The 25,693-nt window shown below is 33.0% G+C and overlaps 3 protein-coding genes across 3 annotated transcripts; 1 reads left to right on the top strand and 2 right to left on the bottom strand.

Annotated features, from left to right (window-relative positions):
* Nucleotides 1–1,603: 1,603 nt before the first annotated feature.
* On the bottom strand, nt 1,604–5,580 carry LOC145074612 (NEDD8-activating enzyme E1 regulatory subunit AXR1-like). Its single transcript, XM_079020963.1, has 14 exons — nt 5,409–5,580; nt 4,236–4,408; nt 3,963–4,126; nt 3,782–3,892; nt 3,629–3,708; nt 3,405–3,555; nt 3,244–3,340; nt 3,069–3,157; nt 2,863–2,936; nt 2,606–2,768; nt 2,428–2,513; nt 2,250–2,333; nt 1,988–2,168; nt 1,604–1,919 (listed from the first exon to the last, which is right to left on the bottom strand). The coding sequence occupies exons 1-14, from the start codon at nt 5,468–5,470 to the stop codon at nt 1,836–1,838; spliced, it is 1,599 nt and encodes a 532-aa protein (XP_078877089.1). The 5' UTR covers nt 5,471–5,580; the 3' UTR covers nt 1,604–1,835.
* A 1,715-nt stretch (nt 5,581–7,295) lies between these two features.
* On the bottom strand, nt 7,296–9,465 carry LOC145074715 (Pentatricopeptide repeat (PPR) superfamily protein). The gene has a single exon (XM_079021047.1). The coding sequence runs from the start codon at nt 9,350–9,352 to the stop codon at nt 7,493–7,495; it is 1,860 nt and encodes a 619-aa protein (XP_078877173.1). The 5' UTR covers nt 9,353–9,465; the 3' UTR covers nt 7,296–7,492.
* Nucleotides 9,466–10,455: 990 nt separating this feature from the next.
* Nucleotides 10,456–11,805, top strand: LOC145076629 (transcription termination factor MTEF18, mitochondrial-like). Its single transcript, XM_079022441.1, has one exon. It carries the CDS (start codon nt 10,545–10,547, stop codon nt 11,691–11,693), a length of 1,149 nt encoding a protein of 382 aa, XP_078878567.1. The 5' UTR covers nt 10,456–10,544; the 3' UTR covers nt 11,694–11,805.
* The last annotated feature ends 13,888 nt before the right edge of the window (nt 11,806–25,693 follow it).

Here is a 25,693-nt window from a genome sequence, read left to right as displayed (position 1 = left end):
ATGTGTTGTGTATTGAGATATCTTGTTGTTTGTTGTGATATGCTTACTGTACATTATATTGAGTTGCTGAGTTGAGGGACCAGATGGTCCATCTGAGTTGTGGGACCGGAGGGTCCCACTGAGACACATCGACCGGAGGGTCCTACAGAGTTATAGCCTTGAGTGGTTAATGTGTTGTGTGTGCTATTTTGGGAAACCCACTAAGCTTTATGTTTACCGTGTTATGTGTTATGTGTTTCAGGTAGTTCCGAGGATCGTGGAAAGGCACCAGAATGATTGTACACACTGGCGAGAAGTTGATTTTATGATTCAGGGATTGTGTTTTATTTGTTGACATTTTAGACATATGTGATTTTGAGAATTATGAAATGAGTTATTTTGGGTTTTAAAAATGAGAAAAATTGTTTGAAAATTTACATCGTTACAACAAGCCTCTGTGAGGTTTATTTGATTGATCATTGGAATTCAATTAGGCTACAATGCAAAATAACGTGAACATATATAACCTAAACAAAACTTATATCAAAACAAAATCTAAGAATAAAAAACGAATAATAACAAAATAGAATAAATCGGCTTCTAGTAATTATCATTGATGGCACTAAGGATAACTTCGATCCTTTTGTATAATCAATATAATTCTAAGAATTCGGATACACAGTTAATACCTTCCAAATATCGTAAATAATCGGAAAGGCATCCCAAATTCTACTGATTCATTTGAAGATTTCCTTAGAACATATGTGAATATTTTTCAAGACAACCCTCACATTTTTCAATTTTTTTCATTCCAACCCGTTTAGTGGGTTTCTCATAATTTGAGAAAACTATCATATTTAACAAACTTTTTTGTTGACTCGTATTATTCTGCTCTTGTTAATGTTTTTGTCATGTTCTTGATGAAAAAAGATGAAGGTATGATACTTGGATTATATGTCTGTTTGTGAATTTAGAAACTGAAAGTTTTGCATCTACTAACTCGATGAAATCGTATAATGAATGGTTCTACATATGTTAATTTGGAGATTGAAGGTTATGTCTACTAATTTGGATGAAATTATATCACAAATGATTCTACATCCGCTAATTTGGAGACAGACAGACAGAAGGTTCTGAATTTTCTAATTTGGAGACCAAATGTTCTATATTTGCTAACCGAAGGTATTATGTCTCTTAATTTAAAATTTTGAAAATGAAAAACAATGTAATACCTAAGGTAACTTTTAACTCTACTATAACGAATGACTATCCGATTGGGAAAATTGAGATTATTATGGATCAAAATCACCTGAACCCTTAGATTAGATTTCCAAACATATGAAAGTTGTCATTTTGCTTTTCACTCCGCAAATAGATTTCAACATGCATTTTGCCACCATCTAATGTTTCCTTGAAATTTTAAGATTAAATGCGAGCAAAAACACCATAAACAACATGAAGAAAAAAAGAAATGAATTATAAACCAAAACAAAAAAGTCGGTCCAAAAGAAAAAATTGTCAATTATGTGACTTTTTGAGAAATAAAGGTTAAAGTCTTTTATAATATTAATCCTAAAACATTATTTATATTTCATCCAAACACCATACAATATATCATTGTACGTGGTTTAAACATATTCCATCTTAAAACGAGACGTACGTAACAAACATTCTTGAAAATAATACATGGCAAGACTTTGTACCAAATTTTTCAATTTTTAAGTTCTAATAAACAACCTCTAATTAAGTGAATTACTAATCACCACCCTCTTCTTTCGTGTTCTAATTATCAAAAAAGATTCAACACCCAAAAAAATCATATCACCTCCCTCCTTACAAATAAATCCATAATAATATCATAAAGACAACAACTGGGACTTATGATCAATTCCATTGAAGATAAAAGTCCCACTCATAGGCACAAATTGCCTCGTAATAAGCTGATGCATAAAACATTAAAACAATTAATTAATTAAATTAAATTAAACAAGTCATAGTAATTCCTAACCTTGATAACTTCCTGTGATGCAACCCCACCGATATACGCTGCAACTGCATGTAGCTCAGCAGCCCCATATCGACACATCTCGTTGATTAGGTCTTCTGGCAAGGGGGACCCATTGCACCCCAGGTCAGTTAGCAGACTAACTGCTGTTGTTTTTAATCTAGAAATCTCTTCATCCATTGCACTACACAACAAAATTATTTATTTTAAAAAAAAAAAAAAAAAAATTATTTTTCGTTATTAAAATTAAAATTATTGTTGTTACCCATCAAACTGGCCAGGGAAAGCATTATAATTCGCTGAAAATCGATCAACAGCTCGAAGCAAAATATAAAATCCCACTGCAACACTACAGAGTTCATAAAGATATAAATAATAGTAATTAGTAATTCTTCAATTTATTTAAAGACAATAATGGTAAATAAATAAGGTAAAATTTACACCTGTACTCTTCATCAGAGAGATACTTTTGCATTTCTGGTAGAATTGGAGAGTTGAACTCTTCCTCAATGGACTTATATCTGCATACCTACATGATATTCATTCAAAAGTTTTTTTTTTTTTTTTAAGTAAAAAAAGTAAATAAATAAAAAGTTAGGATTTGGGAAAGTTAAAACTTACTGTGAGTTTTCTTGCATTTTTACAGAAGCTTTTTATGAGATCATTTGAGATGCTTAATGGATCTCTACCGATTTTTTTAAGAATATCTCTAACACGTTGCCCAACTATAATAAAATCAGCTTCTGCTTTCGCTTGATACAGCTTTTGCAGGTTTATATATATCCTACAATAAAATTATATATATATATATATATATATATATATTTGTTAAAAAAAAATTACACAAGTTTTAAAAAAAAAATGTGCTGGTGACTTACTCAGTAGATGATGTCATGTCTGGTATTGATCCCTCCAGAGGGGCCTCACCACCACCTTCATTAGCAATAAACTCCTAAAATATAAAATATATATATATATGTATATATATATATATATATATATATATATATATATATATATTAATTTTTTCATTTAATTTAAGGAAAATGAAACAAGAAAAAATGAAGAATTAAAATTAAACTACCTTCAATGCTGCAACCATGACCCAAAAATCTGATGAACAAGAATCGACTTCAGAGCATGGATCATCAAGTATACGTTTCAAATTTGAACCTAAAATTTTATAAATATTATTAAAATTGTCATAAAAAATAAAGATGAAAATAATTCATAAGTGGTTTTTTCATGTTACTACTTACTACTGATTCCTTGAGGAGCAAAAACTTTAAAAGAGGCCTCAATGGCTTCTTTATAATTATCTTCATCAGGTGCGATTGTTTTTGCTTTTATTAGTTCCTAAAAAGCAAATATGTTACAAACTTACAATACAGAAAGGGTAAATTGGTAATTTGGAGTAAACCTTGAATTCCCTTTTCTCTTCTCTTGTTGATGGCAGCTTTCCATTGTGAGCTTTAGCCCAATCATTTGCCATTTTTACAAGAATCAAAATGTATGGTGTGTGTTTATGGGCTACAGGATCAGATGTATCCAAGTCTATGCTCTCAGTGAACCTAAAAATTCAATATCTCAAATAAATTTATAAATCAAAATTATATTTTATTTATAAAAAACTCAAAAACTAACTTTTTAAGTTCAGGCCATGGATTGTTTAGGCGAAGATCATCAAGAAAATGGTCAGGTTTTGACTCGATGACTGTATGTTCCTGTAAAAGAATGGAAAACAAGATTACATTTATACCCCTTGTTTGACTTTGACTTTAGACTTTGAAGATGTACCTTTACACTGATTCTAACAAAGCCACTGAGACCATATGAACGTGCAAATATCAACATAACATTAGCATCGCGACAAATTCGATCCAGTTTCACCATGGAAGCTTCTACAAGCTGAATTTTTTAAATTTACAGTTAAGAAAATTGATAATGAATCCAAGAAAATGTGAAGTAAATGATTTACCTGTGTAGCTATAACCACAGTAAATTGGGAAAAGAATGAAGGGTTTGTGTCAATTAAAGTGACTGGATGCTCTTCAATGAATTTAGCTTTAACAGCATCATTAAGCTCCTGAAGAAAAGCACACACACATTTTGCCTTTGGTTGTCCAAGATTTGATTCACTAACTGAAGATATGACAAAATCAAGATTCAAATTTTGTTAACATTAAAAACTAAAAATATAAAATAGTAAAAAAAAAATGCTGCAATATGATCTTGAAAGATGAAAACATACCCATGAAATTATTTCCAAGGTCTCCATTTTCAACTTTAGATCCATCAACAACAGTGATACTTCCAATGCCACCAAGAACAAGGTTTTTGAGAGTTTCAGAACCTGTGGGCCCACAATTAAGCAAACATATACTAGCTTTTTCAAGTGCACTCTGCCCTTGTTCACCCCAGATCCTGTGTTATTATAACATAATAATGTTGTAAGAGAAAGTAATCACACATGAACATAAAGATAAAACACTTGTACATTTCAGTGTAGTTAGTTCTTGATTTGGTTTTGGTAGTCAAATGGCCAATTTCAGAGATGCTGATGAATGAGATAGTTGAAGTAAATGAAGATAATTATTATGAACTAGAAAGTTTCCATTTTGATAAATGGAAGCTATTGAAGAGGAAAGTTAACAGTTTGATACTTATAGAGAGCAAAAGCTAGTAGTGGTTATAAAGATATTATTAGATGAGAACACTGTTTACAAATTTGAAAAAAGAAACCTAAATTCATAGACATTGCTCAACCCTAGTCATGTTCTTTGTAGTTTTCCTTCAACACTTTTTACTTGAGGAAAAACATTGAGATTTGTGTACATGGTAACTTAGTATTGAAAAAACAACAGATGTTTAAGCTCTTAAATTGAATTTGCTCCATCAACAAATACTCCATGCATCCAATAGAAACTGACCTTGATATAATAGATACTTTTTTCCAACTCTTTTGTAAGGTAAATTATCATGTAATGGAATAACAATCGCCAATTTCTCTCTATGATAAAAAAAAAACGTTGTCTTAAAGCAAACCACTAACTCATTTTCCCATCAGAGTAAAAATTCCAGTCCAGCTATTAGACATTATCAAGTTTTGTTATTCCTAAAGCACAAAGAAACCAACTCTACCTAAAATTCCAAAACCTACTTAAAATCAAACACTCCAATTTCAACACCTGTGAAAACCTTCGATACTTCTGCAACAGCAAAGTTTTCACTTAAACCCACATAGCGATTAGATTTTCCGATATCAAAATGTGCAACTCGGAACACTTAAAGTAAGCATTATTAAAAACGAATCGGATCATCATGCCATGCTCTCTCACGAAATTGAGTTTAATCATAGTAGTATTGACATAAACTAGGGCTAATGAAATTGTGTATGAGCGAGATAGAGAGCGATTAACAAAACCTGAGCTGACGATCGTATTTAGTCTTAGGTTCCGGCTTAGGTTCCGCCTTAGGTTCCGCCATTGTTGAGCTCTTCCTCGATGGCTCGATCGTTGCAGCAGTATGTTCGTGCAAAGTGAGGTTTTTCCGAGAGAGCAGGGAATAAGAAGGGGTGGCTACCTACGAAAAATAAAGGGAAATATTCTAAATTTATCTTTTGTTGTTTAAATAGTTTTTTTCTTTTTTTTTTATTATGTTGATTTTTTTCCCATTTTTCCGAGTAAATGAATTATTCTTTTCGTAATATATTAAGTAGAAGTTTTTCCTAAAAATAAATATTTTTTTTTATCAAAATATCCCTCGTTAATTAGTTAAACTACTGTAGAAGTCAATTCAACTATCATTGAATTAAATGCAAAAAAAAATGTATAACTGTCATTTAATTTAATAAAATCAGTGGTAATTAATGTTTCGTTTTTTTGTGGACAATAATTTTGACACATAGGAGTATTATTCTGATTTTTTTCAGATTTTTAAAGTTTTTTAGAATTATTTTTTTAAGAAATTAAATATATTTCTATTTTTCTTCCTAATTATTTTCTTACCCATTTTAAATGATAGCAAATGTCAAAATATAACTATTTTATCAAAATATGATATATGTCACCGTTTCACATATAGGTGAAGATAATTGGGAAGAAAATCTAATAAGATATTTAATTTCTCATTTTTCTTTGGCCTCGCAATGGATTTGAACTTTTTTTAAATTAGATTTCAAATGCTAATCCGAAATAAGATAGTAAAAAATCTAGATTATGGTTAGTTGTTTAAAAAAATGATAATTGGATTTGTAAATGGTCATAATGTTATACTCTAAATCCATATCTAATACGAAAAATCCGACAAAAAACGGTTTGGATTTAACCAAAATCCGATAGCCTAAAACACTAATTTTTATATTTATGTATATAAACCAGTTCTCAAATAATCCCATTACTTTTTATCTAAAAAATCGTTATATATTTTCTATTGGATAATTAAAAAAATTATAAGGGTTTTTTTAGCAACATCTTATTTAATTTAAATAGTTTAATATGTCATGTTGACACCATGTCAAACATGTTTGTTTAAGTGGGTTGAAATCTTCTTTACATAAACTTTTTTATTCATGACAGTTGACTGGTCATTTTAGTTTTTGTCTCAATCTTCAATATGTTGCATTTAATATCTGACTAATCACAAAAATAATTGGTGGTTCTAACACCCTTTCATTGTTTTTTTAGCATTAACTAAAAAAATGTATGCTTTTTTTGTGAAATTATATTTTTGGGACGCTGTTTTTTTAATAGAAAGTAATTGTGCAGATTTTTTTTTGCAAAAATCTCGATTTAAGACAACCATCAGTGCATTTAGCATTTACGTTAGGCTAATATTTCATGAATTATGTAGAAAATTTACTATTCAGATTTCCATAAAATTTGATGAAAAGTATTTTTTTTTTCACAAATTACAGAATTTTTCTTATATATTATGTTGTTTTATCAAAAACAAATCAAATGCTCATTCATTCTTGTTTAAACATTTTCAAACAATTACGTTTTTTCGAATATGAATTCACAAAAGTAGATATGTAGAATATTTGTTTTGTAGCAGAGGAGTGTGGAAAAAGATTAATGGTATTTAGAAGTATTTTCCATATTAGTTAAGTAGTTTTTTCACTTTCCAATAGGTTATAACCCATTTTGGTTAATTAATCTTATGGGCAGAAAGTTATATGTAATTGATAATACTTCGGTTTAGTAATGTTGCTCACATATATGACAACATTATATGTTACAATTATTGTTAAGAATGCATCTTATGTTGTTCACACATGATTGTTAGACACAACTTAACATGATGCTACACATTTAATACATATGTCTAGGAATAAATTCAAGATTTAGGCATTTATACCCATAATCATTAATCAAATATGAAAGGGGTGAGAGCTAATTTCACCCTATGTACAAATTCTATCTTAATGAACTACCATTTAATTCTAACACATACATATCACAACACATATTATAGAAACAAATATAAGCATTAAACAAAGGAATCAAATCAACTTTCTTTCTTCAAGCAATATTTAGATGAATATTCATCTTCATTCCATTCAAAATCACCACAAGCAGTAAGAACCGTTGCAAGAATATAATCATCCACCTCAATACCTTCAGCTTCCATTCGATACATCAACTTCATAGCCTCTCTACACATCCCATTTTTAGCATATCCAACAATCATAGCTTTCCATGACACCAAATTCTTCTCAGGCATATTATCGAACACCTCAATTGCATCTTCAACATACCCACATTTTGAATACATGTTAATCAAAGCACTTCCCACAAACACATTATCAAAAGAAGGAGATTTACTAATAGATGAATGAATCACTTTTCCATGCCATATGTCTTCCATTTTAGCACAAGCTTTTAACACTGAAGAAAATGTAAACGGATTTGGAGTCACACCTTCTCCCACCATTTCTTTCAAGAACTCAAGAGCTTCATGTTCATGCCCGAGTTTTGTACACCCTGAAATCATAGCTGTCCAAGAAACCACATCTCTAAACTTCATTCTATGGAGGACATTGTTTGCAGAAGGGTAATCTTGGCATTTACAATATAACCAAACAAGAGTGCTTGCTATGTAGATATTGTCTTCTATGTGATTCTTGAGGATTTGCGCGTGTAATTCTTTACCAATTTGTAACGCTTTGATTATCCCACATGCTCTAATCAAACTCACCATTGTCAACTTATTAACATAGATTTTTCTTCTTTTCATTATTCTAAAAAGATTGATGGATTCTTCACCATGGCCATTGCGTGCATACCCTGCTATAATTGAAGTCCATGTCACCATGTTTCTTCTTCTCATTCTATCAAACACAATTCTAGAATCTTCTATTTCACCACATTTTGCGTACATGTCAACTAAGGAAGTTTCTAGAAAAACATCGTTTTTGAATAGCTTTTTGACTATGGTTGCGTGTAATTGTTTCCCAAATTTTATAGCTTGTTCTTCGCCACATGCTTTTAACACGCTGCAAACTGTGAACTCGTTAGGGGCAAATCCGTCATTTAACATTTGTGAAAATAAAGTGAATGCTTCTTTGGTTTGTCCGTGTTGAGAACACGCGGTTATTATTGTAGTCCAGGAAACGACATCGCGCCCTTGCATGTTGTTAAATACGCGAAATGCTTCTCCTAAGTGACTACATTGTGCGTAGAAATAGACTAGTGAGCTATCAACGATTAAATTACCAAAACGCCCTTTGAATACGCAAGCGTGGAGCTGTTTTCCAAGCTCAAAATCTAATCTCCTGCTACATAGATTCAATAGGCATACAAAAGTTTTAGGATTTGCCCGAATCCCACTTTTAACAAAATCCATAAACAACCTCATTGCTTCATCTTCAAACCCGTATTTTAAATACCCACCAAGCATAGCAGTCCATGAAACGACATTTCTTTCAGGCATTTCGTCAAACACCTTTCGTGCATCACTCAAACACCCCATTCGAAGATACCCACTTATCAAATTGTTATCAAGAAATATCCTTGAATCTCCCCGACACTTTGAAACTACACCATGTAACCTTTTAACTTCTTTAATGGAACTAGAAAAGTGAAGCAAAGTACCAAGAGTTTTGCCGTTAACAACGTATCTATCGCCACTGTTATCAGAACAAGATGGAAGCTTATCATCTGTGTGTGTCTGATAATCATTACGCTTTGCTGAAGAACACTGAAAACGTTGATCCTCATGGGTACTGCTACAGATGTTTCTCGGTTTCTTTAAGGGTTCATGGCTGTGGTTTAAAGACGTGGAAAGGTGAATATCGACAAGGAACGGTGGTGGTGGTGATTGAAGAAAGCAGAGATTCGGAGAAACAAATGTTATTGTAGAGAACATCTCGGGATGAATGTCCAAATTTGCGATTCTCCCGCAAATTTTCAGTTGGAATCCCAGATTCTTGAATTCGTGTTTCTGAATTACATAAATGGTGTTTCGGATAGGGGCTAACTAGATAAAACTGCATTTTACTTTTATTCTTACTAGATATTTAAGTGAGTGTAACTTTTAAATCATAAAGTAAGTTTAAATGGAGTGGTTAATTGTTTTTATTTTTATAACCATTGTATCTAACATTTTATATTAATAATAAATATTAATTTAAAATATATTTAGGAGAAATACTTGAAATTTGTCAAGAGTTTTATCAAAAGATGTAATCAAATGCACTTGTTATGAATGTCTATATTTTGTAGATAGATATAATGTTTTAATTGAATTATTATGAAAAATAAATATACAATATCGTTATAAAAAGACAATATAACTGATTAGAGATAATTACACAATATCAACATTATTATTTTATGAAATCAGATGCACTAATATTTTAAATCAAACAAAAGATTGGAAACAATAATATATTAAAACTCATACACATATTAACAAAAAATTAAAAATAGAAGTACAGAACCAACGAACTTTTTTCTGGATTTCTAATCAATATCAAGGAAAATGTTAGAAAAAAAATGAAAAACACACCCTAATAATTTATCCAAGAACCATTTTATTAATTTTGTGTTTACTAAAATCCTTAATTCAAAAAGTTTACTTCAATAGCTGTTTCCAAAAAAAATTACTTCAATAAAATACATATTGAATTTTTTATTTTTTTAGATTATTGTGTTTAATAAATGTGTTTTTTGCACATGTATCGAAATAATGGGAGGCCTTAAATAGTAAAAATTAAATTTAATATAAGGGAAGTGGTTTGTACATAATAATTTTTTTGCTATACACAGTATTTTTTTTAGATTATTGTGTTTATTGAAACTATGGAAAAGCTTGGTAGATATTAAATTAATACTGTGGATTTTCTCATAATTGTCCTATTTCTTTAAAACTTACCCTAAAAATTAAACATATTTAATGAAAATAAATACTACTAAATAGTTTTTAATATATATATATATTTATAAATATTAAATAATGTAAATTTGATTATTTGACATGGTGTTGTTATGAAATATGAATACACAAACGAGGCGATTTCCTGCGTAGTTTTAGGTTAAATTCTTGAATTCGTTTCGGTATGTGGATTCTGCGATTCAAAACAAGCAACAACAATGGCGCCACGCAATTATCTTCATCAATATCCACTCTACTTCACGAGGTTCAAGCACATTACTCAACAAAATCAACACAAAAACATCCGATTATCGAGCCCCATTTCATGGTGGATTACCTTGTCAATTCTCTAGGGTTTTCTACAGACCAAGCAGTCTCCGCTTCAACAAAGGTAAGTCACCTTAAATCCACTCAAAACCCTGAATCAGTCATTGATTTCTTCAAACAATGCGGTCTCGACAAAACTCAGATAAAGAACATTGTATGTTTTACCCCTAAAATCTTAACAACCAGCGTTGATAAAATCCTCCAACCCAAATTTAGGGTTTTCCAGGAATTAGGTTTATCCGGGTCGGTTTTAGAGAAGCTAGTTAAACAAAGTCCGACTTACTCCAGCAATAGGTTAGGTTCCAACGTCGATTATCTGAAGAAGTTACTGAATAGCGATGAAAAAGTGAGTAAGGTTATTTACAGATCATGGTGGATGTTATCCACGAATTTTGCACAGAAATTGTCAGCTAATATGCTCGTATTGGAAAAATACGGATTACCAAACGATAAAATCGAAACTATACTCCTCAGAAACCCTGGATGTCTTCTTCAAAGTCCAGAGTGGTTGGAATCAACCATTAAAAGAGTCGAACCTGTATTAGGAATTCCTCGTAACTCCCCTAGATTTGTTGATGGGATTGAAATAATTATTTCATTGAGTAAATTGACATTAGAGACGAAATTTGGAGTTTTTAGAAGCTTTGGGTGGACTGATTCTGAAATATTTACAATGGTTAAAGCTTTACCTTTTTGTGTGAGAAGATCTGAAGCTAAAATTCAAGTTTCATTGAATTTTTTCATGAATGAACTTGGTTATACAGCTCAATATTTAGCTACTCACCCAAAGCTATTAGTTTACAGCTTGGAGAAGAGAGTTATGCCTAGAAATAAAGTTTTCGAGATTTTGAAAGAGAAGAAGCTGTTGAAGAACAATTTTTCACTTTGTTCAGTTGTTGCTTTTTCTGAGGTGAATTTTGTTAAAGATTTTGTGGCTCCTTATCATGAATTTGTACCTCATCTGCTTGAAGCTTACACCAATGCTACTGGTCAATCTTCACACTAACTTGATTGTATGCTTTCTTGAAATTATTGAAATCTTGTTTTCTTTCTTAGTTTGGATTATGTTGTTGATTCATTATTGGAAAAAGAAGTTATAGTTTACATTCTACAATCAATCTTTTGTCTTTCCTTTGTATGACTATGAACTACTGAAAGCAATCATGTTTTAGTGAGTTGTACATTGTGAAGTAGAAGTTGTACATATCTCTAGAAACGGGTCATATCATAATGGACAAGTGGCAATGCTTTTGAAAGTGCAAAATGGGCAGCAAGAACAAAGAGATTGATTGATTTTGATGTGATGATTGCTTTACAAAGAGTCTGGAGATTGAGTAGAGAGGATGCATCTTAGCTAAAGAAAAAGCTCTATGGGGACAAAGACAAGTAGTGTCAACTTTAGTCATAACTCATAACATCAATTTTTGGAAAGAAAAATATTACTTATGAAAAGCCAATTCACTAAATAAATGATTTTAGTGTGAGTTAATTGTTAATTTCTTGATTATGCAATGTGTACAAGTCTTGTCTTGTAAACTCAAGGGGGCTTAGGGTCATATTTAAAACTTATTTTTTCCCTTCCTAAGGCAATTTTTAACTACGACAATGGATTATGGATGGACAACCAAAGATACATATGTTTGATAATTAATATAACTCGTTTTCTATACCGACCAAAAAATAGTCTAAAAAATGGCAAAAAGAGTGATTGATATCCAACCCACTATACCATTATTTATATAGTAAAATGAATAAATAATTCATTGGTTGTTTAGACTTCGATCTTAATGTTAAGATCCTATAAGCAAAAGACGATTTTGATCACATGCTAGGGTTGTAAGATATTACTCTCATCTGATTCTACTTCTTTAATTATAATTTTTAGTCAACTTTTTGGTCTTTCAAACTATAGAAAATTTGTCTATTCTGCTAAAAATTCTCTAGCGGAGCATAATACTTATCTATTTCATTTTGAATTCAAACCTCAAAACTTTATCCATTCAACTCGAAATCGAACATGATAGGCGAGTGAAACCTCATAGGGCATCATGATTTCATTCATTTATCTCGAATTAGTTAAAGAATCACAACATACAAATTAGTCCGTAACTATGGTTTGCATCTAAAATATTATGGTTATAGCTTAAGCAAGTCAAAGTTTATTCCACCATTAATCATCATGAAGTTATAATTTGTAGTGCACAAATATGACTTTGCGAAAATTTTGGAGACTAAGGCAGTGTTTGTTTTTTCAAAGGTAAAATGTATGCAGTCTGCAGATCACATCTGCAATTCTATACAGCAGAAGAGATGGACAAAACGTCTACAAACTACAATAAGAAGTATGTTTGTTTTTTAACATCCGAAGGCTATTGAAATAAATTAAAATTAACCATATAATAGTTAAAAATAATTCTAAATGAAAATTTTATTTAGTTTTAATCATATGCAAATCGAATATAAAGATTATTGTGATGATATGGTTTTTAAAGATGTTTATATAAAATAATTATAAACATAATAATGGTTAAATAACAACAAATAAAATTGTTAATTTAACAAACAACATGTTCATTTTGTTAAATTTTCTAAGATGATGGTTATTTCTTCGGTTATCTTCAATTGATTTAGTAATTTTAGTGATTAACTTTATAATTTATTAATATTTTGTTATAGACAGTATAATACGAAAAAACATTTATATGAAATTATTAAACCATTTTGAAATTATGTAAATTATAAATTATACTTGAATTGTTTATGATATCTTTCATAATATTATAAAATAATAAACAAGTTGGAAAAAAAATTAAAATTTATGTTAAATAATACAACTTAAAATAAGGTGGGAATTGGTTTGAATATGAGGGTCCAGTGTTTCGTTGCGCAGTATACACACAACAATTTTGAAGTCAGAAGTCTTTTAAAAAATGAACAACTATAAAATACCAAGTGTTGTACATGTTCTACGCAAAACATCCAGAAATGGTCGGAAGTGTTCTTAAAAATAAAAAATAAAAATAAAAAAAATAAAAAAAAAACCCTAACTTATCTTGTTAGGACCTTTCAATCCTTATTCATTTTTGCAAAACATAAAACGATCTTCGTAACAATATTTGTCTTTTATCCTGTATTATACATTTTTGTTATATTAACTTTAAAATTTAAAAATACTTAATATTTAAAATATAATTATATGTTTAAATATTATATATATAAGCTTGAAATAGTTAAAAGGAATTGGAAATGCATAAATTCAAATTCGAAGTACTAAATTTACAATTTGATGTTAACAAATAGTATAATATCAATTTGATTTTTATTATTAATTATCATATTCGATGTTATATTATTCGTACAATCATCTTTGATGTGATAAATGATTTTGGGATGAAGTAAGCTAATACTGAAATACCCAAGTGATGTTAATTATAGGCAATCTTTTGTGATATACATGTTTAATGAGCAACAAAATATTTATGGAAAGATGTATTTGTAATTTTGGAAAACTATTTATGAGGGGTATTAATAGATAACCACAATCTAGTGATTGTTTCATTAAGGAAAGAAGAAGCATTGTGAGGTATTAAATTGCATTAAGAATGTTGTTTTTGATTCCCACAATCTAGTGATGTTTGCACATAATCCCCTCATCTTATGAACCAACACTTGGGACCCTTTAGGTGGGGAAATGTCATCTTCAAGATTCGCTTTAAACACCACCCATTCAACAAAAGAAATCAACTCCCAATTGGTTGCTATTCCTATAAATCACATATATAATTATATTCCTCTTTGTGCCCAATATAACCCAACAATCTTTATTTTCTAATGTCTAATCAATAAAAAGATATTATTTATTTATTTATTATTATCATCAAAAATAATTAAAAGAGAGCTAACAATACGTTAGATGATTGTGTATGAATTTAAAATGATCAAACCACTAAGTGATTTATTAATAACAAAACAAACATGACATAAGATTTTGTTATCATGTCAAGTCTTTAAGGGTATCATGTATATTATTAATTTATTTTATATATATATACATATCCTAAGTATGATGATTTTATATTATCTCTACTTCGTATCTTTAGAACACATTGTGAAACAATGAACATGAATAAATCTTACACTTACAAAGAGTAAAATTATGTCGTGATTAATTACACAATTTAGACCTATAATTCTTTTTTACTTTCCACATTTGAAAGAACAATGTTGTTTAGTTCACGAACTCTTGGCCAAAGTCAAAAAGTGGGGTGGATAGTTAGGTTTTGAGGTATAAATCTTTCTAAGTTCTTGGATCAAGAATCACTTTTTCTTTAATGAGTCATTATGAATTTGTTAATCACACTTTGATTCTACTTTTGTTGTTGTTTATGTCAACTATACACTTCATTAGTTGTCAAAACAGGGAAGCAACTTACTTAACCTTTGTTTATGGTGAGATATGCTTTTTACTAATATTTACAAGAAAAAATAAAGATTCTACTTTTTTTATCTTTTAGATAAAAAAAAACTATAAAAAGATACGTTTACAGTGTTATCTTAAGCGTGTTATCGATATTAATTTATCATATCAAAAAAGAATCAAATGAAAGAAGACATATATTGTAATAACTAAATAAAATTTATACGAGTAATTGTATTATTCGTGATATTGTTTTCAGTTATTTGTTGGTCTTTTTATTTTTATAAAATCTTCTTTTCATTCAAAAAATGTTATTATATTATTTATGTTTCAAAAAAAAATTAATGCATATTTTTATGAAAATCGGGTATAATCTAGTAATCACCCAAACTTTTCAATATTTTATAATGACATATTTACCTTAGCATATAAGCTAACAAAAGTGACCATAACCATTGATTGAATACCAAGGAAAAAAATGAAAAATAATAATGAAAATGAACAATATCACCATATACCATGACAATTGACAAAGTTGTTTATATCTCCATAAATATAACTTGTTCTGAAATTTACGTTTTTTTATTAGACGATTTAATAATTGATTGGTGGTCTATGCATTTTATTTCTGTATTTAATATATAGTATTGCATACACTAAAATACATATATTAATGTAAACCAATAAAAATATCATAGCAAAATTGTAACATCACAATACCTAGTGGGGAACAAAAACTATTGGAGAAAATTTTAATTAATTATATTGGCATACAAAATGTACTTTAATCAATTATATAATAAATTCAGCGAGTTATATAAGAACATAAAAATTACATTTCATCTTGAGTTTATTTGGATGAAAAAAAAAAAATTTTATTGAGTGGAAATAAAGAAGGGAAAGTGAAATCATTTTGTGTTCTTAATTTAAAGAGAAAATAATTAAAAAAAAAGATCATTTTACAAATTGACCATTATATTGTAACTATATAGTTAATTATGAAAATGATAAAATAAAAGAAACATTTTTGTAGCCATTCTGAAAATACATATTTTCGTCATTATACATATTTTTTTTCTAAACACCTTTCATCACATTTTCTCTCTTTCCTGAAGAAAATGGAAAGAAAGATTATAAAATCAAAATTAGAAAAATATTCTCTTATCTTTCCTTCCTTTCTATTTATTAAAAAAAAAAAAAAAAAATCATAATGTCAGATAATATGATTGAGGTGGTGGCAAAATGATAAATTTGTTTTCATCAAATTTGAGACTTTTATGAGTGGGGTTAGTTTTGCATAAACCTGAAAAGTCATATAAAGAATATTAAGTTACAAATTTGGTCTCATTATTTACTCAGAAGTAAAGATATGGTCAATTTATCAAAATATATCCTATGTTGTGCTTAAGTTTGCATTATGTGATTTACTCAAAATTGCAAGTTTATTCCATTGTATTTTCTTTAAATACTTGCATTTCATTGTCATAGAGACTAAATCCACAATAGAATGCAAACAATAAGAATGATCTTGAGAAGATTACCAAAAATAGACCAAATTTGAAAATGAAGTAAAGAATGGGGATCAAATTTGTAATTTACTCTAAAGATTACACATGAAAATGAACATGACGGGTCAAATATGGTTACCAAAAAAGCATGGGACTTGTTCTATCTTGTGGCCATGGTTAATGGCAAAGTTAATTGTCAAATATCGATAATCAAAATATATCAATTTTTAGCAATTTTTAATCTAAGTTTTATTTAAATGGACAAATGCACTTAGTGCCATCATTGAGCTTCAAATAAACAGATCGTGGAAATGAACAACGTCTTGAGTAGGAACCGACTGATGAGGCAGCATCTATGGGTTCAGAAGAATCGCTCGGGAAATCTGATGATATAGAACGTATTTTATTCATAATTTAGATAACTACTATTTTATATTATATATTATCAAGTTTGATAAATACATCTTTAAATATAGATGTAATCGCCACTTGAAAATATTTTAGATTTATGATGTTTTATGCATGTCTGACACCACAACTTTTTATTTTTATATATGTGTTGTGATTTACACATCATATTATAAGTCTAACATTAATAATATTATATGGTTATCATAGTTGTTTAATTAAAATATTAAAGAAGCTAAAATGATTTATTAATAAGGCTCTAAACCGTACACAGCCATAAGATTACGTTGATATTTCACTCATCTTGGAATCAATGTTTATTTATCAATACGCTTCATAATAATAAAGTGTTTATACGATTATATTATATTGTCATTCAAGTTATTTCAATGTATTTTTTTTTGTACTTGGACAAAAGGAATGAAAGTGATGTCAACATGTCTTTGATGATTTTAGTATCATCAAATATTTATGCAATTATAATTCAGACGTATATCGAATGAGATGAGTAACTAAGCTCATTGGTATGGATATGGAGTTTATAATGCATATCAAGCTCTCTTAAAAACTATCTTATTTCCCACATACCTTTGTTAGGTATACGATCAAACAAACACACACACAATTTAAGATATGAATAAAAATAAACAACATAAAGAATTCCATGGTTCAAACGATTAGAGTAATCGTGTTATGTACATGATTGAACTCGTGAAATTTCTTCTGATTTTGTAAATAGATTTACAATTACATTGAGATCTATATATAGATGCAAGATTTACAATTTCGGGCCTAAACTATGTAACACCCGTAATCTAGAAGGTCAATTAAGGAAGGTAAAACTTTATTTATAAGTCCAACTCAACAAGTTCAAGGGGAAGAACTCGACATGTTGGAAATTTGTCACGCGTGTTTTTGGAAGACCAACTCGACGAGTTGAGGAGGTCCAGCTCGACGAGTTGACATTGGGGATGAACACCCTAATTTTCTGGGCATTGTACCCTATTTAAAGGACTCAACCTCTAGGGATGGCCTTCTTACCAGCCTCCTTGCCCAGAGAAAAACCTACAATCGCCTCCCTTACTTGTTCATTGAGTTTTGATGAGTGTTTGAGTGATTGTTGGAGATTTTGAAGGGAGTTTTGAAGAAAGAAGTATCAAGCTTGGGAGAGAGACCTTGGATCAAGAAACTCTACATCAAAGGCTGCATCTTGGAGGTATAAAGCCATAACCTTGACATGTGGCTTATTAGATCTCATATTTTGTGGTTTAGGGCTTGGTTTTGGGACTTTGGCTTGGATGTCCAAAGAAAAGAGGTTTCCAGAGGATGGGAGTGTAGATATGGCCTCTATAAGACCTCTAGAGGATTAAAGTTGCAAACTTTAATAGCCTCCATGTACCATTCATGTAATATGCCCACTATGAAGCCTAAAATGGAACTTGGATAGTGTTTCAAGCATGCATGGATGTAAAGTTAGAAACTTTACGTGATTTTTCCACCTTTAGACATCAGATCTGTGTTGTGGGACGATGGGATGAGAGTTTAAGGGCTTAATGGGTCAAGACCCTCCTCAAAGGAACTAGGGTTTGGGTCTAAAGCTTATTAGATGATCCCTGGGGGTAAAGTTGGAAACTTTATCCTTCTAGATGTCTCTATGGTTAGGGATCTGAAGTTTGGAACCTTTGGATTCAAGAAAAAAAGGGCTTAATGCATTAAGTGAGTTGACAGAATGAAGAACTCGACGAGTTCACAGGGGAACTCGGTGAGTTGGGTTAAGGTTACCCCGATCTTGTTGGAAAACAAAGGAACTCGACGAGTTGTAGAAAAACTCGATGAGTTGGATCGCAACATCGCGGTTCTGGCTTTGGGATGGACTCGACGAGTTACAGCGATAACTCGACGAGTTAGGTTAACTCGGAGCCTTGACTTTGACCTTGACCAAAGTTGACTTTTAAGAGTTGAATGGTTGAGTTGTATCTAAGGAGTTGTTTATGATTAGGGAGGTGGCAGAGCTGATACTCAGAGTTTGGACCTACTCAGCTACAGTTCGCATTTGAGGTGAGTCTCCTCACCATACCAATGGGTCGAAGGCACCAAGGCGGGCCCATTATGTGCTATGAGGAATGCTAGTTGATTACGTAATATGTGGTATACTAGTTGTCCTTGTGATACTTGCATAGAAGACCCCGGGGGGTTCTCGTGGCAATGGACTAAGATCTTGTGGGGGTTCTCATGGCATTCAGTGTAAGACCTTGGAGGGTTTCCATGGCATCCTAGTTGTTTGCATGTTTAGCTTATATGGCATTTCTGTGGTAAGGAAGACCATGTGGGGGTTCACATGGCAGGTAATTAAGACCATGTGGGGGTCCCCATGGCAGGTAGCCTAAGACCATATGAGGGTTCCCATGGCAGTGGGTTAAGACCATGTGGGGGTTCCAATAGCACCCAGTGTAAGACCTTGGAGGGTTTCCATGGCATCCTTATATGTTTATATGCATGGCTTATGTAGTTTATATGGCTGATATGGTTTATGTGATTATGTGGATTGTGTGGGGTATGTTATGGGGAACTCACTAAGCTTCGTGCTTACAGTTTTGTTTATGGTTTCAGATATCATTGGTTTTGGAGACGGACCTGCTTTGTTCTGAAGCCAACAGACTCAGGGTGTCCCGGATAGACCGAAGGACAGTGGGGTGTACCAGTCAGGCTGAAGGCCCGGTGAGGCGTACAGTCATGTTAAAGGTTCTGTGAGCGTACCAGATAGACTGTAGGTCGGTGGGGCATTCCAGTTAAACCTAAGGCTCTATGGGGGTACCAGATGGATTGTAGGCTGGTGGGGCATTCCAGTCATGCTGAAGGCCCTGTATGTATGTTGTTTGTTGGTATATGTTATCTATTTTTGTGCTGGTACTTTGGGGGAACTCACTAGGATTCTTGCTAACAGTTTTAGTTTATGGTTTCAGGTACTTCAGTGAACCGTGATAAGGTGAAGGCGTGACCGTACACATCCTCGTGTTTCTAGAACTTATGATCTATGGGAAACTCTGATAATGAAAATGTTTTGAAAACTATGTTGTAAACAATTCCGATTTTAAATAACGTTTTAGAAACAATGGTTTTGTAAATACCTCTCTAGTGAATGGGTTGTTTTGAAAAGTTAAAAATTTGTTGAAATTTTCGAGATGTCACACATAAGCCCAAAAACTAGCTAAGGTCCATAGCCCAAAAGAACCTCGAGTCCAAAAAGGGCCCAAAATGTCGAAAGCCCACATCACCGAGTACGCTCAGTATACACCTCGTACGTGCGGCGTACTGACGTTGACTCGAAAACGGGCATGTAACACCCAAAGTTTTGAAGGCCAAGAAAGGAAAGAAAACCCTATTTTTAGGGGAGACTCGGCGAGTCCAAGGAGGAACTCGGCGAGTCCGAGCGGTATCCGGGTCGAGGTGTAAGTGACCAACTCGGCGAGTCGGCCAAGTGGACTCGGCGAGTCTGGTCTGTGCAGAAAAAACCCTAAATTCGGGACTTGGAGCCTATTTAAGCACCTCATTCTCTCCCCTAGGGTTCCTTTACTGCCTCTTTCACCCAGAACATTAAACCCTAGCCGCCATATCCTCTATTTGAGCCATTTGTTGCCTTGGAAGGTGCATTAAAGCTTGGAGAAGGAAGAAGGAACAAGGAGGAGCAAGAAGGGACTATAGATCTGGGATTGTGAGTTCATTCTGAGCATTTGGAGGTAATAAACGAGTTCCTGGACCCTTTTTGCATCTAGATCTATGTGTGGTTGTTGGGGCTTTTTAGCCATAATGTTATTATTTTGAGTTAGAAGCCAAATCTGAAGTTACTACTTCAAATATAAGCATATTATGGTCTTGAGAAGCATAAAGTAGCAGCCCTTGAGTTGATTATGGAGCCTCCTTGCCTTAAACCCTAGTTTATGGTGTATTTTGCCTAGATCTCCTTCTCTATACGTAAAGTTTGCAACTTTACGTGAGGAATAGGCTTGGGAAGGGTAGATCTACAGTTTGGAGTCCATGCATGACTCAAAAGTCCTCTGCATGTATGGAGGTCTGAATGGACTCGGCGAGTCCTTTGAGTGGACTCGACGAGTAGCATGAAGATTTGGAGGAACTCGACGAGTGGGATGAACAGCTCGTCGAGTTAGATGAAGTTGGGCAGGAACTCGGCGAGTTTGAAGAACAACTCGGCGAGTTGGTTGAAGATTGCCTTGGACTCGGCGAGTCAGGTCGCGAAACCCCAAACCCTTCGAGTTAAGACTCGAATCAGTGAGTCGAGTGGAGACTCGGTGAGTTGGACAGGTCAGGACTCAGAAATCGTTGGACTCGGCGAGTCATGGACTGACTCGGCGAGTCAAGTCGCGATTAGAAGGACTTTGAGCACATGAACTCGGCAAGTTAGTAGGTAGACTCGGCGAGTAGGGTTGACCTGGGAGGTTGACTTTGACCAGGACTTTGACTTAGACCAGAGTTGACTTGGTTGTCTTTCGGGAGTCAGTTAGACTCAGTGTTGCATTGATTTTGGTAGCTCGGGGAGCGAGTGGAGCAGGAGTTCAGAGATTTTCCGGGCAGCAGCTAGTGGGTTCATCATCTAGTTCAGCCAGTGCAGGTGAGTTTCCCTTTGTATAAATGGGTCTACGGCCACAATGCCGGTCCATGTAGTTATGAGTAGAAGACCCGAGGGTTAGCCCTAGACACAGTATGCTAGTATGATATTCGGTACGAGGTCCAATGATAGAGGGCGGATGCCCAAGGAGTGGTGTATGTGATAGTTTATACTTGTTGTCTGCGCGATACTTGTATGTGCCTGGTAGGGAGGTGAGTGTGGGCGAGGTCTTGTGTCTCACCAATTGCAAAGTGTGGATGGTGTTCCATATCTCATTAGCAGCAGATCAGGGGCGAGGCCCAAGTTAAGGAAAAAGTGAGTGTGGGTTGGGCCCGTATATCACTATCAGTAGGAGCATGGATGGGGTTCCATGACTCATCGGTAGAGTTCGGTTGTTAGGACCGGAGGGTAGTCAGACGCCCCAGAAACATCTGACAGTATGTGATGATATGTTTATATGCTGGCAAGTTATGTTATATGTGATAGTGGTAGTAGGAGGAGAATAGTCCCCAAGTTCGGTCGTTAGGACCGAAGGGTAGATCGGACACCCCAAATATGTCTGATAATATGTTATGTTATGATATATGTGATAGTAGCAGTAGGGGTGAAATAGTCCCCGAGGATCGGTTGTTAGGATCGATGGGTAGTCAGCACCCCAGAATGGCTTGACATGGGTAGTCAGCACCCCATAATGGCTTGACATGGGTAGTCAGCACCCCGGAAAGGCATGACACGGGTAGGTCGACACCCCAGAATGGTCGTACCGGGTAGGTCGGGCACCCCAGAATTGCCCGGCAGTGTGTATGATATGTGATTATATGGTATGTGGTAGGGTGGGGAACTCATTAAACTTCGTGCTTACGGTTTTCAGTGTTGGTTTCAGGTACTTCCGGTAGCGAAGGGAAGAGCTCGGGGTGATCGCATTGCACGCACACCATAGATTAGACAGCCTGGGAATGTTTACTCTGATAATGAACATGTATTTGGGAAATTAATACTTTGTTTATGTTTTGGAATGATGAATTTGCTTAAAGAAATGTTTTATTAAAAGAAATTTTTAGTCTTGAATTTGTGGGACGTTACAGGGCAGTTGACCCAGTGTGCACAACGTACCAGGCATTACTCCCCGCATATCGTCCAAAGTCTTATCTGTCCAGTTTTTGTCTTAACCACTTAAGCACGTAACGTCCAAACCTCAAATCTACTTCATTTCAAGGTATTAACGCATAAAGTTGGCAACCTTACCACCTTGCATGTCTTAATGGCATCCAAAACCTGATTTTGTCCATTAACACTCATAATAAGGACTCTAACTTATTCATGAAACAATATGATTCATCGAGATAGCACATTTTTACACAAGGAATATCAGAGGGGGTTAAGATCTAGCATTCATATCTCATTGAGTGTCTCAAACTCACAAGTAGGACCCAAAAAGACCATAATAAGCTAAAAAAATCCCTAATCTCAATCTAACACAAAGAGGTTCCAAGATAGGAACTTTATACCTTCTGGAGCTAGCAAACTTTATGAAGATTCTGGATCTACAACCTCAAGTATAACCAAAGCTTGGTCACCAAGCACCACCTTATTCAATGCACACAAAACAACACAAAATTACTTCCAAAGCTCAAGAACACACTATGGGAGGCTACGGTTTCGATCTCAGGGTATAGGGGAGTGGAGGCTGACCAAAAGATACAACCAAGGCAACATAAGTTGCTCAAATAGGGCACAAACCCTAAAAATTAAGGTTTGCCCCTGCGTGCTCCCACGTACACCCAACGTACGTGGGCACCTCTGCGTCCATCGAAAGAGCCAGTACGCCCAACGTACTCATAGAGTACGCCCAACGTACTCGACTAGTAACCAAAATGAAAGGAAATTACACTAAGGGATAAAAAGGAACATACCACTAAATCTTGAATGTTACAGTTCTAGTTCTAGTTCTCAATGTTGTCATTTAACTTTGTTATGACTTGATGCAATTCATGATTACTGATATATGTTGGTACTGAAAGACACTAGCATGCTCTAATACCACTCGATTTCCAAATTATCTAATCAAAACACGCTCTTTAGCTAGACCTAGCCACACTAATTCAACCTTAACACGCTCTTAGATTGTATTGAAAAACTGCATTAAGCTTTGCGCAAGTTTCCCTACAATGTTCATATTTTTCTCATATGCTTGGAAGTGTGAAAGCATGTGATATGTCCTCCTACAAGAAAACCTATTGTGTGTTACCAATTATTAATTTAATAGAACAATTAGGTGCCTTAAAAGTTAATTAACTACGCAAGAATTCAATTCATGAAAGTGGCAAATCAAATTCAATGATTCTAATTTAAACAAGAACATAGTCGCTAGATTAGACTCAAACAAAAAGATGGAATTAGAAATGTCTAATGCTTACAAATTGAAATTGCTAATGTTTGCAATAATTTGATCTCTTCAAAAACCTCTAAAAATTGCCCAAAATTGCCCACGATAGCTCCTAAAAACCGTTCTCTGAATAATGAGCCAAAAACCTACATTTTAGCATAAGTCGTAATTGCCATAGGAAAAAACGTACGATCACGCCTAAGACGATGAGTTTTGTAACAGGCCGTGAGTTTTGAACGCGCTATTTGACCGCGCTTTTTGTTGAAACTTCAATTTGCATCTGACCTTCATTTCACCTTCAACAAAAGTTATGTTGCTCAAATATAATATGTGATGAAAAAGGACAAATATGACCCATGTCGATGTGACATGGACCGTGTTTCAAACGTAGTCATTCGCTATGATGATATGCAATGACTCGAGTTGTGTCTTCAAATTATCTTCCGCAACACAACTGGTCCATCTTCTCTCCATGCTCCAATGCTTAAAATGCATCTATAAGAGCTATACTTATTCTTTGCTTTTTCTTTTATATGAGTATTCTCACTGTATTACTTATCTCATGGGTTGTATCAATGTGAGTCGTTGATGGCTCGAGATTACTGATAACTCACATATGTTGTATTTGAGTTGTTGATAACTCAGGGTTGCTGATAACCCATATATGGTGTATTTGAGTTGTTAATAACCCACATATGTTGTATTTGAGTTGTTGATAACTCTGGGTTGCTGATAATTCATAGTTGTTACATATTTTAGTTGTGTTGTGTTGTGGTGCATATGATATTTTGGGGAACTCACTTAGCTTTGGCTTACAGTTGTAGATTTAAATATTTCACGTACTTCTGAGGATCGGGGAAAAACAAAGGTGTGACTGTACACTATGCAACAACTTTTATGATTTTGAGATTTGTTTGATGTGATCCTCTGATTTTGGATTTATATTGAGAAACATATGTTTTATGATGTTGGAATTTATGAAAATGTTTTTTATCCTTTTTAAAATTTTACTATGGTTTTTAGGACGTTACATTTATAAAGTTTTTTCAAAAATATTTCAATATGCCTTTAATAATATCTATTTTTTTTCTTTTAGTTATATATTCTAATGTCAATTTATGTCATTTTACATTACGATCAATCTTATAAGGTATTTTTTACCAAATATTTTTAATTCAAAAACTAACTTATCAACTACAAGTTATATTTTCAACTAATTTAACAAATAGAGCCTCACTATTATTATCATGACATAAGCAATTAATTGAGATAGTACAGGTTATAATATCATATTTATTCTATAAATGACATTTAATTTCAAAAAGTAATTAGCTTTGAGGTATTTTAAACCTGAAGTTATAGGGAAATGAATCATAATAGTCATTTTCTGGTGGTGTTTTACAAAAAATGGGTGTTTCCACATATAGATATGGATTATGCAAAGCACACTCCGAGTGCTCCGTGGAATTGATTTAATCTTCGAGGAATCGTTGTGACGCTAAAAAAAATATGAAGAATAATTATGCGGAGCTACCTCCGTAAACTTTTGCTCCAAGGAATTAACTTATGCTCCGGGGAATCGATGTGACAAAAAAAATATATATCTCTAAAGAACAATTTCACGGAGTTACCTTCGAGGAATGAACTTTTGCTCCGAGGAATG

The sequence above is a fragment of the Lactuca serriola genome, chromosome 9 (assembly GCF_051521515.1).
Source record: "Lactuca serriola cultivar US96UC23 chromosome 9, Lser_US96UC23_V15, whole genome shotgun sequence".
NCBI lineage: Eukaryota > Viridiplantae > Streptophyta > Magnoliopsida > Asterales > Asteraceae > Lactuca > Lactuca serriola.
This window is presented reverse-complemented; position numbering and strand designations above follow the sequence as displayed.

What these genes read in the sequence shown, in the direction of transcription:
- LOC145076629 (XM_079022441.1), top strand. Translation starts at nt 10,545, where the DNA reads ATGTGGATTCTGCGATTCAAAACAAGCAACAACAATGGCGCCACGCAA.
- LOC145074715 (XM_079021047.1), bottom strand. Translation starts at nt 9,352, where the DNA reads ATGTTCTCTACAATAACATTTGTTTCTCCGAATCTCTGCTTTCTTCAA.
- LOC145074612 (XM_079020963.1), bottom strand. Translation starts at nt 5,470, where the DNA reads ATGGCGGAACCTAAGGCGGAACCTAAGCCGGAACCTAAGACTAAATAC. An exon ending in AAGAGAAAAGGGAATTCAAG is followed by an intron (nt 3,341 to 3,404) that starts GTTTACTCCAAA and finishes TTTGCTTTTTAG; the next exon opens with GAACTAATAAAAGCAAAAAC. An exon ending in AAAATGCAAGAAAACTCACA is followed by an intron (nt 2,514 to 2,605) that starts GTAAGTTTTAAC and finishes AATATCATGTAG; the next exon opens with GTATGCAGATATAAGTCCAT.